The sequence below is a fragment of the Enhydra lutris genome, unplaced genomic scaffold (genome assembly GCF_002288905.1).
Source record: "Enhydra lutris kenyoni isolate GAN:26980312 unplaced genomic scaffold, ASM228890v2 scaffoldscaffold57, whole genome shotgun sequence".
Lineage (NCBI taxonomy): Eukaryota > Metazoa > Chordata > Mammalia > Carnivora > Mustelidae > Enhydra > Enhydra lutris.
The window spans coordinates 9,651,732-9,664,250 of record NW_019154141.1 but is presented as its reverse complement, the minus strand read 5'-3'; the positions used below and the strand labels follow the sequence as shown (position 1 = coordinate 9,664,250).

The following is a 12,519-nucleotide window of genomic DNA, read 5'->3' as shown; positions in this document are numbered from 1 at the left end:
GAAATAACATACTCTGACTTAAGTTTTGAGATTATGGCTTCTATGTGTAGGATAGACTTGGCAGGTAGTGGAAAAGGCAAGAGCAGAAGCAGGGAGACCAGTTAGACCAGAACAGCAGGTAGAGGTGAAGATGGTGGAAAGTAACCTGATTACATATATATTTTGGAGATGGAATCAACAGCATTTCCTGCTAGGTATATTCCTTGATATATCCCAGGGCCTAGAAGCACAAAAAAGTATTTACAGAATGAATGGATTGGATTAGATGTCAGATAGAAGAGGATTGGAGCATATTCCAGGGGTTTTAGCCAGAAAAGAGGATGGATCACAGGCCTGGAAGGATGGAACTGCCACTTCCTAAGATGAAGAGATGAATGAATAAGTGACCAGATACATGGTGTTATATTTGCTCAGTTAGTGAAGAAATTAATTCAAATCCATATGGATGCAAATACTATAAGAAGAGGAGATATAAAAAAAATCAGAGTATTTAGGGGCACCTGGGTGTCTCAGTCATTAAGCATCTGCATTTGGCTCAGGTCAGATTCCCAGGGTCCTGAGATCACCCCACATCAGACTCCCTACTCAGCGGGGAGCCTACTTCTCCCTCTCCCTCTGCTTCCCCTTTCATGCTATCTTGCCCCCTCGCTCTCTATCTCAAATAAATAAAATTTTTTAAAAAATCAGAGTATTGGGACGCCTGGGTGGCTCAGCTGGTTGGGCAGCTGCCTTCGGCTCAGGACAGGATCCTAAGGTCCTGGGATCGAGTCCCAAGTTGGTTCCTTGCTCAAGAGGGAGCCTGCTTCTCCCTCTGCCTGTAATCTGCTTCTCCCTCTGCTTGTGCTCACTCTCTCTCATTCTGATTGATAGATAGATAGATAGATAGATGATAGATGATAGATAAATAGATAATCAGAGTATTTAATGGCTTTCAGTAATATTAAAACTTGCTATAAAGTTGGTGCTGGTGAAATTTTCTGGTACTTTGGATTGATTCTTGAGAATAAACCAATAAGGAGGAATATATTTTATATTTTCCTCCTATTTTATATTTTCCTCCTATTGCCTACATATGTTGATTCTTATAATCCCCCTCACACCCTTACACTCCATGCCTTGTTTGAATGGTGTGGGGGTAAGTGTTTATTGCTATGTATTTTCACTGTTGCTGCTCAACAAACAAACCAACCATGTTGGTGTACATAAATATTTTAAATTATACCTCTTGGTCAAAATGAGTAATAACTAAAGTGGTATTTTATAAAGGAGAGTAAGCCCTTCTATATCTGCAAATATTTCCATTTTCATTAATCTAGATTAGTCAGGAGGGAGCAAGAGAGGTATTGGAGCTCATCAGGATTAGGCCATCCCAGAGGATTTTGCCTACCCAGGTTACCAGAGTTGAAGTTGGAAATAGTTCCTTCATGCTAACATACCCTGTTGATTTCTAGATGATAAAAGGCTGAGAAAAGCCAAAGAGGTGGGAGTAATGATGAAGCACAGTATCTCTGCCTAAAAAGGAACATCTTGCCTTTCTCCAGTCATTCACCGAACACCACCTATGATTCTGTCATACAACCTTGAGCTTTCGACCTCAAGGTGCTTACGCTCAGTGAAAGCAAAACAGCCAGGGAGAGAAGGGAAGGAACCTTCCTGTAAAGAAATTGGCCTACTGGGGCAGTATCTCTAACAGGGAGGTAGCTACATTTTTTTTCTTTTAATTCTGAAAAGTTCAGTTCCATCAATCTGGTAAATGATAGAATTTGTGAGATTATCTTCTCCTTGAGGCTCATATATCTTTAACTTCACAAGATGAATTAGACATTAGATATTAGGTTTTCAGGACTTGCAAATTATAAATCACGCTGAGACACAATCTTTTGTCATGAAGTTTTTTTCCTTTAGCAAAACAGTACTACATAGGAAGAAGCCTTATACCAGATATTCATTTCCTTTCTATTCTTTATAAGGTCAGAAGAGAATATGAGCCTAGACAACTATTAGAGTAATATGGTTGAATTAATTCCAATCAAAAACAGCTATATTCATTCAACATTCCTACTCAAATATCTTCAGGATTCTAGCCAGTGCTAATAAATACCAGATTGCCTTAGCTTAACAATGAAGATGTGCATGTGTCTTAAAAAATAAAATTTAATTTAAAAACCAGATTAAATGAGTAACATGGCTGATATAAGAAACTAGAAAAAATGTTGGGGACTATGGCAATCAGGAATCTTAGGGTTTCAACTAAAAGAGTGACAGTTGTTCTGCTCCAACCAATTACTGCTACACCAGAAAGTGAGCCCTGTGTTCTGATCTTTGGGTTTTTCATGCAAAGTTCTAAACTGATAAGTTTTAATTTATCCATGTTTTCACTTATGAAATTCAAGTTTTTAAATGCTCTGTAAGCCAAAAGAAACTTGTATAAGGATCAAATTCGCAATCTCTGTTCTGTTTACCAAGCCCAGCCCATGATACCTAATCTTCTTAGTTTCCATCATCTCACTTTGTGTAATCCTGTCCTCTACTGTGTCTGCACTGTTCCTCATCTCCTAATCTTTGTGATTATTCTACATGCTTTTGGTCTTCCTTCACTCTAAACTGCTCTTCCCTCAGTGCTACACATTACAGTTCTACTTCTCCCTACACATAAGACCTAAAACAGTAAACTCTTAGAAGAAAACGCAGGAGAAAAGCTTCATGAATTTGGGTTTGGGAATGATCCCTTGGATATGACACCAAAAGCACAGGCAACAAAAGTAAAAATAAATAAACTCAACTACATAAAAATCTAAAACTGCTGTGCATCAAAGAACACAATCAACAGACTGAAAAGGCAACCTACAGAATGGAAGACAATATTTACAAATATTTTAAATAATAAGGGCTTAATATCTGGAATATATAAAGAACTTCTACAACTCAACAGTAAGAACATAAAAGAAAGTGGGCAAAAGAACTGAATAGACAGTTTTCCACAAAAAAATACGCAAATAGCCAGTGAGCATATAAAAATACTTGGGGTGCCTAGGTGGCTCAGTCAGTTGAGTGACTGGCTCTTGATTTCTCAGTTCATGATCTCAGAGCCCTGAGATCAATCCCCAAGTCAGGTTCCCCGCTCAACAGGGAGTCTGCTTCAGTATTCTTTATCTCCCCATCCCTCTGCCCCTCCCCCTCCTCAAATGCACTCTCTCTAAAATAAATAAATCAATCTTTTTTAAAAAGAGAGAAATACTGGGGTGCCTGGGTGGCTCAGTGGGTTAAAGCCTCTGCCTTCCGCCTAGGTCATGGTCCCGGGGTCCTGGGATCAAGCCCCATGTCAGGCTCCCTGCTCGGCGTGGAGCCTGCTTCCTCCTCTCTCTCTGCCTGCCTCTCTGCCTACTTGTGATCTCTATCTGTCAAATGAATAAATAAACTCTTAAAAAAAAAAAGAAAGATACTCAACATTACTAATCATTAGGGAAATATAAATTGAAATCACAATAAGATATATCACCTCACACCCAATAGGGTGGTTACTTTTTGTTTGTTTGTTTTACTATCAAAAAAACAGAAGAGGATATGGAGAAATTAGAACCCTTGTGCACCGTTGGTGGGAATGTAAAATGGTGGCCACTATGGAAAACAACATTTCTTCACAAAATTAAAAATAGAATTATTGTGTGATCCAGCAATTCCACTTCTGGGTGTATATCCAAAAGATTGAAAGCAAGGTCTCAAAGAGGTATTTGTATACCAGTGTGTCATAGCAACATTATCCGCAGTAGCCAAAAGGTGAAAGCAACTCAAGTGTCCATTGGCAGACAAATAGATAGATAAAATGTGGTACATAAAATCAAATATTATTCATGCTTAAAAAAGAAGGAAATTCCGACACGGGCTTTAACATGGATGAACATTGAGGACATTAGCTAAGTGAAATAAGTCAGTCACAAAAAGAGAAATACTGTGTGATTCCACTTTTATGAGATCTCTAAAGTCAGATTCATACAAAATAGAATGATTGTTGCCAGTATTAAGGGAGGGGGTACATGGTGAGCTATTGTATAGTGAAGGTTAGAGATGTGTTTTTACAAGATAAAAAAGTTCTGGAGATTGTTTGCATGCAATATGAATATACTTAACAGTACTAAACTGTATGCTTAAAATGGTTAAGATCATAAATTTTATGTGTTTTTTACCACAATTTGAAGTATTAATAATTAAAATAATAATATTAACTTATTTCTCAACCATCCCATCCAATAGGAGCTGCCATTATTCCCATTTTAATCTTGGTAGGCCCTAACATAGTTGGCCCTTATTAAATACTTGTTTAATCAATCTGTAAATCAAACCACCACTTTCTTTCCCTTTGTATCCCAAAGCAGAATAGGAGGCAATGCACCAAATTCAGAAAGACTAGAGAAATGTCAAACTATGCTCACAGTAAACAAACTCTGAGAGTAGGAATAGAAAGCCACTAGAACTGCAGCTACTAAGTGAGACCTGAAGCAATTTGGGGGTCTCAAGCTAAACCTTGGGTGCCAAAGGCATCTATGCTTGGCCATAATGAAGACTAAGGACATGCCTAACTCCTATGCTAGATGATTTACAATGCCATGAAACCTGTGAGATCTTGAATATTAAAGTTTCTAATTAAAGCAATCATAATCTTTATTTAATTGCTCTTTTTAAATCACTCTTTCCAATACTACTATAGTCTGCAAACCTATGAGAGTTTGGGGTATTTTTGTCCTTCTCCCTAGGCTTAAGCAATTAATGAAATCAAGGCATTTGAGTAAAATTTTTCATTTGAACAACTTCCAACTCACTAATGTTTATACATGGAAATATATTAATACAGAATTAAAACAAAAACAAAAACAAAAAAACTTCCCCCTCCCTGAAATCCCCACAGTGTCAAAATGTTCTCACCCACACATCCCCCAAGGGTGCTAGATAGACCACATTGAAAACATGGTTGCTCTAGAGCTGGAAGGAGCTTACAGGTCATTCTCACCTGGGCCTGAGCCTGAGAAGTGAATGAGGTCACAGTTGTATGATGGAACAAACCCTTTATTGGATTCTTGATCTGATTGAAGCCCAGAAGTGGTAGGTAGCACGGCTTAAAAGTAGGCAAATATCTGGATTTTGTAGGAATCGATGCTGAGTCCTTTTTTTTTTTTTTAACCAATTGTCTCTATGAGAAATTGAAGGTAGTTTGTTTTTTTTTTTTTAAGTAATGATTATTTTGCGCCCTGAGGATGATTTCACAGCACATTTCAAGTGCCTAAGTTATTGAGCCTCTCCGGAGTCCCCAGCTCTGTGGTAGGTTTCCAGATTTTGAACAATGTAACTGAGTTGTTTAGAAACAACTGGCTTTCCAGGCTCTGAGGTGAAGATATAGGAAAATGGACCAAACTGTAATCACACATCCAAAGACTTTTTCTTTGTAGTTTCATAGTATTTGTCTATCATTCCTAAATCGGCAACCCAGTATTCTTGTCAGTGAACCACCTAGTACAGTCTACACTTTGAAAATTGTAATTGGAGAGGTAAAACCAACAATAAAAGGGGGAAGCCTTACCAACCCATCTTCTAGTCCATAGGCTGCTGAAGTGGAAAGGGAGGACTAGGGAGGCTCTAGTGGTTAAAAGTCCATCCAGGAAGGTCTAGGCTGGCAAAACAGCATTGTATTCCACCTCTGCTCCTACTTACCAAATGGGTTCCCATACAGTGAGTTCATAAGAACTGACAGGACAGGGCCGGACCTCCCAAAAGGAAATTCTGAAAAATCTATTTATTACCAGGCAGGTATCCAAGACATAAACAATCAGGTAAATATTTTAAAGATGCTGTAACATTTTACTCTCTGTTGATTATAACATGAAATGTTCTACTGATTTCAAAAATAAATTTTGTCTTTATTCAAGTTATTTAAATAAGTTTTTGTACATATTTCCAGGATGCTTTATCTATGTCACGTGGTATCACTTATTTTTATATATGATCAGAATGACATTATTTGAAGGGGGGAGACAATGATAAGACTTTTTTTTTCTTCCAACTGTTTATTTTTTTTAATCATTTTTTTAATTTATTTTCAGCATAACAGTATTCATTGTTTTTGTACCACACCCAGTGCTCCATGCAGTCCGTGCCCTCTCTAATACCCACCACCTGGTTCCCCCAACCTTCCACCCCCCCACCTCTTCAAACCCTTCAGATTGTTTTTCAGAGTCCATAGTCTCTCATTGTTCACCTCCCCTTCCAATTTCCCCCAACTCCCTTCTCCTAACTCCCCATGTCCTCCAAGCTATTTGTTATGCTCCACAAATAAGTGAAACCATATGATAATTGACTCTCTCTGCTTGACTTATTTCACTCAGCATAATCTCTTCCAGTCCCGTCCATGTTGCTACAAAAGTTGGGTATTCATCCTTTCTGATGGAGGCATAATACTCCATAGTGTATACGGACCACATCTTCCTTATCCATTCGTCCGTTGAAGGGCATCTTGGTTCTTTCCACAGTTTGGCAACCGTGGCCATTGCTGCTATAAACGTTGGGGTACAGATGGCCCTTCTTTTCACTACATCTGTATCTTTGGGGTAAATACCCAGTAGTGCAATTGCAGGGTCATAGGGAAGTTCTATTTTTAATTTCTTGAGGAATCTCCACACTGTTCTCCAAAGAGGCTGCACCAACTTGCATTCCCACCAACAGTGTAAGAGGGTTCCCCTTTCTCCACATCCCCTCCAACACATGTTGCTTCCTGTCTTGCTAATTTTGGCCATTCTAAGTGGTGTAAGGTGATATCTCAATGTGGTATTAATTTGAATCTCCCTGATAGCTAGTGATGATGAACATTTTTTCATGTGTCTGATAGTCATTTGTATGTCTTCATTGGAGAAGTGTCTGTTCATATCTTCTGCCCATTTTTTTATATGATTGTCTGTTTTGTGTGTGTTGAGTTTGAGGAGTTCTTTATAGATCCTAGATATCAACCTTTTGTCTGTACTGTCATTTGCAAATATCTTCTCCCATTCCGTGGGTTGCCTCTTCGTTTTGTTGACTGTTTCCTTTGCTGTGCAGAAGCTTTTGATTTTGATGAAGTCCCAAAAGTTTATTTTGGCTTTTGTTTCCTTTGCCTTTGGAGACATATCTTGAAAGAAGTTGCTGTGGCTGATATCGAAGAGATTACTGCCTATGTTCTCCTCTAGGATTCTGATGGATTCCTGTCTCACATTGAGGTCTTTTATCCATTTTGAGTTTAACTTTGTGTACGGTGTAAGAGAATGGTCGAGTTTCATTCTTCTACATATAGCTGCCCAGTTTTCCCAGCACCATTTATTGAAGAGACTGTCTTTTTTCCACTGTATATTTTTTCCTGTTTTGTCGAAGATTAACTGACCATAGAGTTGAGGGTCCATATCTGGGCTCTCTACTCTGTTCCACTGGTCTTTGTGTCTGTTTTTATGCCAATACCATGCTGTCTTGGTGATCACAGCTTTGTAGTAAAGCTTGAAATCAGGTAACGTGATGCCCCCAGTTTTATTTTTGTTTTCCAACATTTCCTTAGCGATTGGGGGTCTCTTCTGGTTCCATACAAATTTTTGGATTATTTGCTCCAGCTACTAGAACTCATACAGCAATTCAGTAACGTGGCAAGATACAAAGTCAATGTACAGAAATCAGTGGCTTTCTTATACACTAACAATGAAAATACAGAAAGGGAAATTAGAGAATTGATTCCATTTACTATAGCACCAAGAACCATAAGATACCTGGAAATAAACCTAACCAAAGAGGTAAAGGATCTGTACTCGAGGAACTACAGAACACTCATGAAAGAAATTGAAGAAGAACAAAAAGATGGAAGACCATTCCACGCTCTTGGATTGGAAGAATAAACATTGTTAAAATGTCTATACTGCCTAGAGCAATCTATACTTTTAATGCCATTCCAATCAAAATTCCACCGGTATTCTTCAAAGAGCTGGAGCAAATAATCCAAAAATTTGTAATGATAAGACATTTTGCTTAGAGATCTTGGGGCAGTGAAGCTGTCCTTCCACACGGCCTTCCAACTTTGCACACACCTCTAACTTGAATTTGCGCATATAACCATTCCTCAAGGCTCTGGACTTCAAACTCTAGATCTTGAGCTAGGAAATTTGCAAAAGAAAATTGAAGAATTAATCTGTGATTTGATCCTATTTGTATCTGAATTCCAGACAGAGTTATTGACCCCATGGCAGTTTCTGACATTAAAGCAAAACTTCAGCTGAATCCTCTAACTAAAGTACCCAGCTCCCATGGCAAGAGGTAAGTAATGAATGTATTCAGGTGATAGATTAAGGTAAAGAATTTTTTTTTTTTTTGCTTCAGATTTTACTTATTTAGGGACGCCTAGTGGGTCAAGTCAGTTATGTGTCCACCTTCAGCTCAGGTCATGATCCTAAGGTCCTGGGGTTGAGCTCCTTGTTCAGCAGGGAGCCTACTGCTGCTCCCTCTGCCTGCCACTCCCCCTGTTTGTGATCTCTCTCTCTCTCACACACAAATTAAATAAAATCTTTTACTAGTTTAGAGAGAGAAAGAACATGCATGCATGAGCAGGGGGAAGGGCAGAGGGAGAGGAAAGAGAACTTCAAGCCAACTCTGCTCTGAGCATACAGCCCGACTAGGAGCCTGATCTCATCACCCTGAGATCAGGACCTGAGCCAAAATCAGGAGTCAGACACCCAACTGACTGAGCCATAGGTGCCTCAAATAGATTAAGATGAAGAATTATTAAGGTGATAAATATTTTAAATACCCATAAGGGCTATGAGTAAACAAGTTAGAAGGCTCTTCAAGTACCCTGTGATAAATTTAGTTATAAAACCAAATATATGAATTGAAGATAAAGGGGTTTTTTATGAAAAGAAAAGGATATGTATCCTTTTAGATTGGAGAAACAAAAGTTATTTTTCCTATTCCCCCGATTGAGAGGGAATTTTTGTGTGGGGGATCAGAATATCCTGGAGGGCTTAAGAAGTTGTCAGTAATACATTAAGATATTTTGAGTGCCAATTTAAAGGAGAATAAAGTTAGAGGATCAGGAAGAAGACCTAATCTCCTAAGCAAGTCAGTATAGAGAAAGGGTCTATAGCTCAAATACAGCCAGTAAAACAAAATCTTGGTTAGTCATGACTAACCTTGAGCTAAAACTGAGAAGGGAGATTTGTCTGTGACACTAATACTAGCTTTTTTCTCAGCCTGATAACTACAAATTCCAATAAACCAAAGCCACTAATGACTGAAAATACGATCCTGATCTGTATTTTATCAGAGCATAAGAAGAAAAGCCTCTCTTCTCTCTCAAAACATCCATTTTCTGGACGACTTTGAGAGTATTTCCCCTAGAGCCCTTGACTGTGCCACTGCTACAAGAATAGATTACTGACCTTTTTCGAGGGATGTGGGTAAGAAAACCTTACAGCTGCCAAATCCCTTGATCTCATTATTCCCTTACCCTGCATTACAAGCTGTCTGTCTAGTGACATCCTTGTCATTGAAAATAGTCAAGCAAAGACTTGACAATACCACACATAGAGGGAATTCCTACATGAGATGAGAGGCTAGACTGAGCTCATTCCAAATCTAAGGTATTTCAAACCTTTGAAACATTATAAAATTGAAAGATTGTGTGAGCCAAGATACGATTTGAAATTCTGCCAAGAGTATCCTTTTTTTTTAATGTAGCTAATAAAGACTTCATACTGCCTGGCCTGCTACTTTCCTCTTGCTTCTTCAGAACTCCATATTTCTCCATCTACTGCAACTTTTATATCATGCAAAAGAAATTTGTTTATATTTAGACATACAGCAAATATAAAATAACGTATCTGAGTAAGGGCCAACTTGAGTATTCAGAAGTTCAGATAGGTGATTAGAAAAGAAACATCAGAAGAAGAAGTCAGTGTTAGTAAAAGCAGAGAAAATAAGACTAATTAGGTAAAATTCCATGTCGAAAAGGAATGGTGCATTTTGAGACCTTATCACCTCAATTTTACTAGGCCCATCTTTGAAAATGAGTTGAACCTACCAGATACTCTAGAGGATACTAAATTCATAAACCATAACTTTTTAAGTGCACCATGTTTATTATTTCTTCCTGCTTCACTTTTTAAACTGCTTCTTGTAAAAACAAAAACTCAGAGATTCCATGTTAAAATTTTCAGTTTTGTACCAAAGCTAAATATTTTTTAAATTAATTTCTAAAATCATGATTACTTAAGTCTACTTGTAAATGACCATATTATAAGCAAACTCAGTTTTGCATAATATATTTTTATGTTCCTAAACTAATAACCTCCTGCAGATCTGTACAAAATATACCCAAAGTATTAATACGTTTTCTCTTTTTCCAGATTTTTTCTGAGAAAGTGAAAAGTCACCCAGGGCTCCAGACTTTCCAGAAGTGCTCTCTGTCTCAGATGACAGATAAATAGATAGACAGGCAGATGATAGATAGTTGATACATATATAGATGCTATAAGTTATAGATGTAGTTGTAGATATATCTACCTCTATCTAATATGCTGGTAAAAATATAGTTTAGCAATTAAAGTCATAAGATAAATATCATTACAAAGCTTTCAGGATATTCACTGTAAGAGTATTTATACCACTGAAAAATTTGAAACAACTTCTATTTCTAGCAATAGGAATAGTGTAGGGCTTATGTCCTTGAGCTTCGGAGTCAGATAAACCTGAGTTTGAATCCCATGACTTTCACCTGTTACCTGTACAATTTGGGACAAGTTATTTAATCCCTCTGAGATTCAGTTTCCTCTTCTGTAAAATGGAGAAAATCAGATATTTTAAGAGCAATGGACAGGTATAGGGCAGATGTGGACCTCACTGGCCAGCATTTCCTCACTGTCCCTCCTATAACTATTGACAGGTGACAGTAACAGGTCCCTTAGGAGGTGAGACTCTGGATATATTGTGACGCGTACAGTCATTCCATTCAGCAAAAGCCGATGAATAGAACTAATATTTGCGGGTTTCATGTATGTATTGAATCTTTTCATGTCTTTTGCTCAGGGGTAAAGGTTTACCAGGATCTCTCCCCTGCCAAAGCAAAGAAAAGAAGCTGAATGCCTCACAAATGCAAGGTAATGACAATAATCCTTCAGACGGAAGCATCAACTAATGCCCCTTGATGAATCTGACCATTTTCTTCTCTAAGAGAGATCTGCAGTTTCAAGAGTTATCTGTACAACTTTTGCTTTTTGAGAGCAAAAGTTCTAATTCAATGTCTAATTTGTGAGAAGGAAGAGGGACGACTTTCAAACAGACATCTTCCTAGAATTTGGATAATCCTGGTCAAATATTTTTATTCAAATAAGAACTCGCAAGCATACGAAAGAACAAATGCAAAGTCAAATAGAAATCAAATAATGGGGCAGTATAAATAGCTATACTGGCTGTAGTTTATTAGTCCAAACAGCAAATATTTATTTAAAGCCCACAGTATACCAAGCATGGGAAACATAACAAGTAACAAGTCAGACATGTTCACTGCCCAGATAAGGAATGAAGTCAGGCCATTAAACCATGAATTTTTGACTGAAACATTTAAATCACAGTATAACACAAGTTATGATGGGGAAGTATAAAGTATTTCAGGAGCATAAAAGAAAGACCTGACTTGGTCTTGGGAGAGTAAGAGGGGAGTCCCAGAGAAGGTGGGATAATAAGTAGGAGGCAAATAGTGCAAAAGAAGTGTTCTGGGCAGAAAGAGTGGAATCTGCAAAGGCCCAAAGGAAAGGGAAAACATGACTCCCTGGAAAAAAGAAACAGAAAAAAAGGGAAGAAAGAAATAAAGAAAAGAAAGAAAGAGAAAGTCAAGCATGGCTGTGTTTGGGTTCTGGAAGGCTAGTGCATCACCCCTCCAAGTTTGGAACCACCTGAAAACAAAACAGAAATTTAAGGATCACCTATATTGCTGAGAAAGCTGGCTTGAAAAACACAAAAGATAATCAAAATCAGAATTACATTTTTCATTGTTAAACTGAGCTAAGTGCCTTAATAATAAGTTTCAGCCTTCTAAAATTGTAAGGTTCCTAACGTGCATTCATATACATTGGTGCTTGTATTTTTTTAAGACTTTTATTTTATTTATTTATTTGACAGAGAGAGAGATCACAAGTAGGCAGAGAGGCAGGCAGAGAGAGAGGGGGAAGCAGGCTCCCTGCTGAGCAGAGAGCCCAATGCGGGGCTGGATCCCAGGACCCTGAAATCATGACCTGAGCCGAAGGCAGAGGCTTACCCCACTGAGCCACCCAGGCGCCCCCATTGCTACTTGTATTAAGGGTTCCCAGGATCTATTTTTTTTAGGATTGTATTTATTTTATTTAAGAGGGAGAGGGGGATACTCAGAGGGAGAGAGTCTCAAGCAGACTCCATGCTGAGCACAGAGACTGACACAGGGCTCAATCCCACCACCCTGAGACTTGAACCAAAACCAAGAGTCAGACGCTG

General features: G+C 38.2%; 1 protein-coding gene across 1 annotated transcript in view; it reads left to right on the top strand.

Moving 5' to 3' along the window:
• Positions 1–12,519, top strand: part of LOC111158196 (EF-hand calcium binding domain 3) — a 56,150-nt gene that overhangs the window by 24,046 nt on the left and 19,585 nt on the right. The window contains exons 7-8 of the mRNA XM_022520111.1: positions 8,223–8,313; positions 11,080–11,150. Of these exons, the coding sequence (XP_022375819.1) occupies positions 8,223–8,313; positions 11,080–11,150 (162 nt within the window). The remainder of the gene's footprint in view (positions 1–8,222; positions 8,314–11,079; positions 11,151–12,519) is intronic.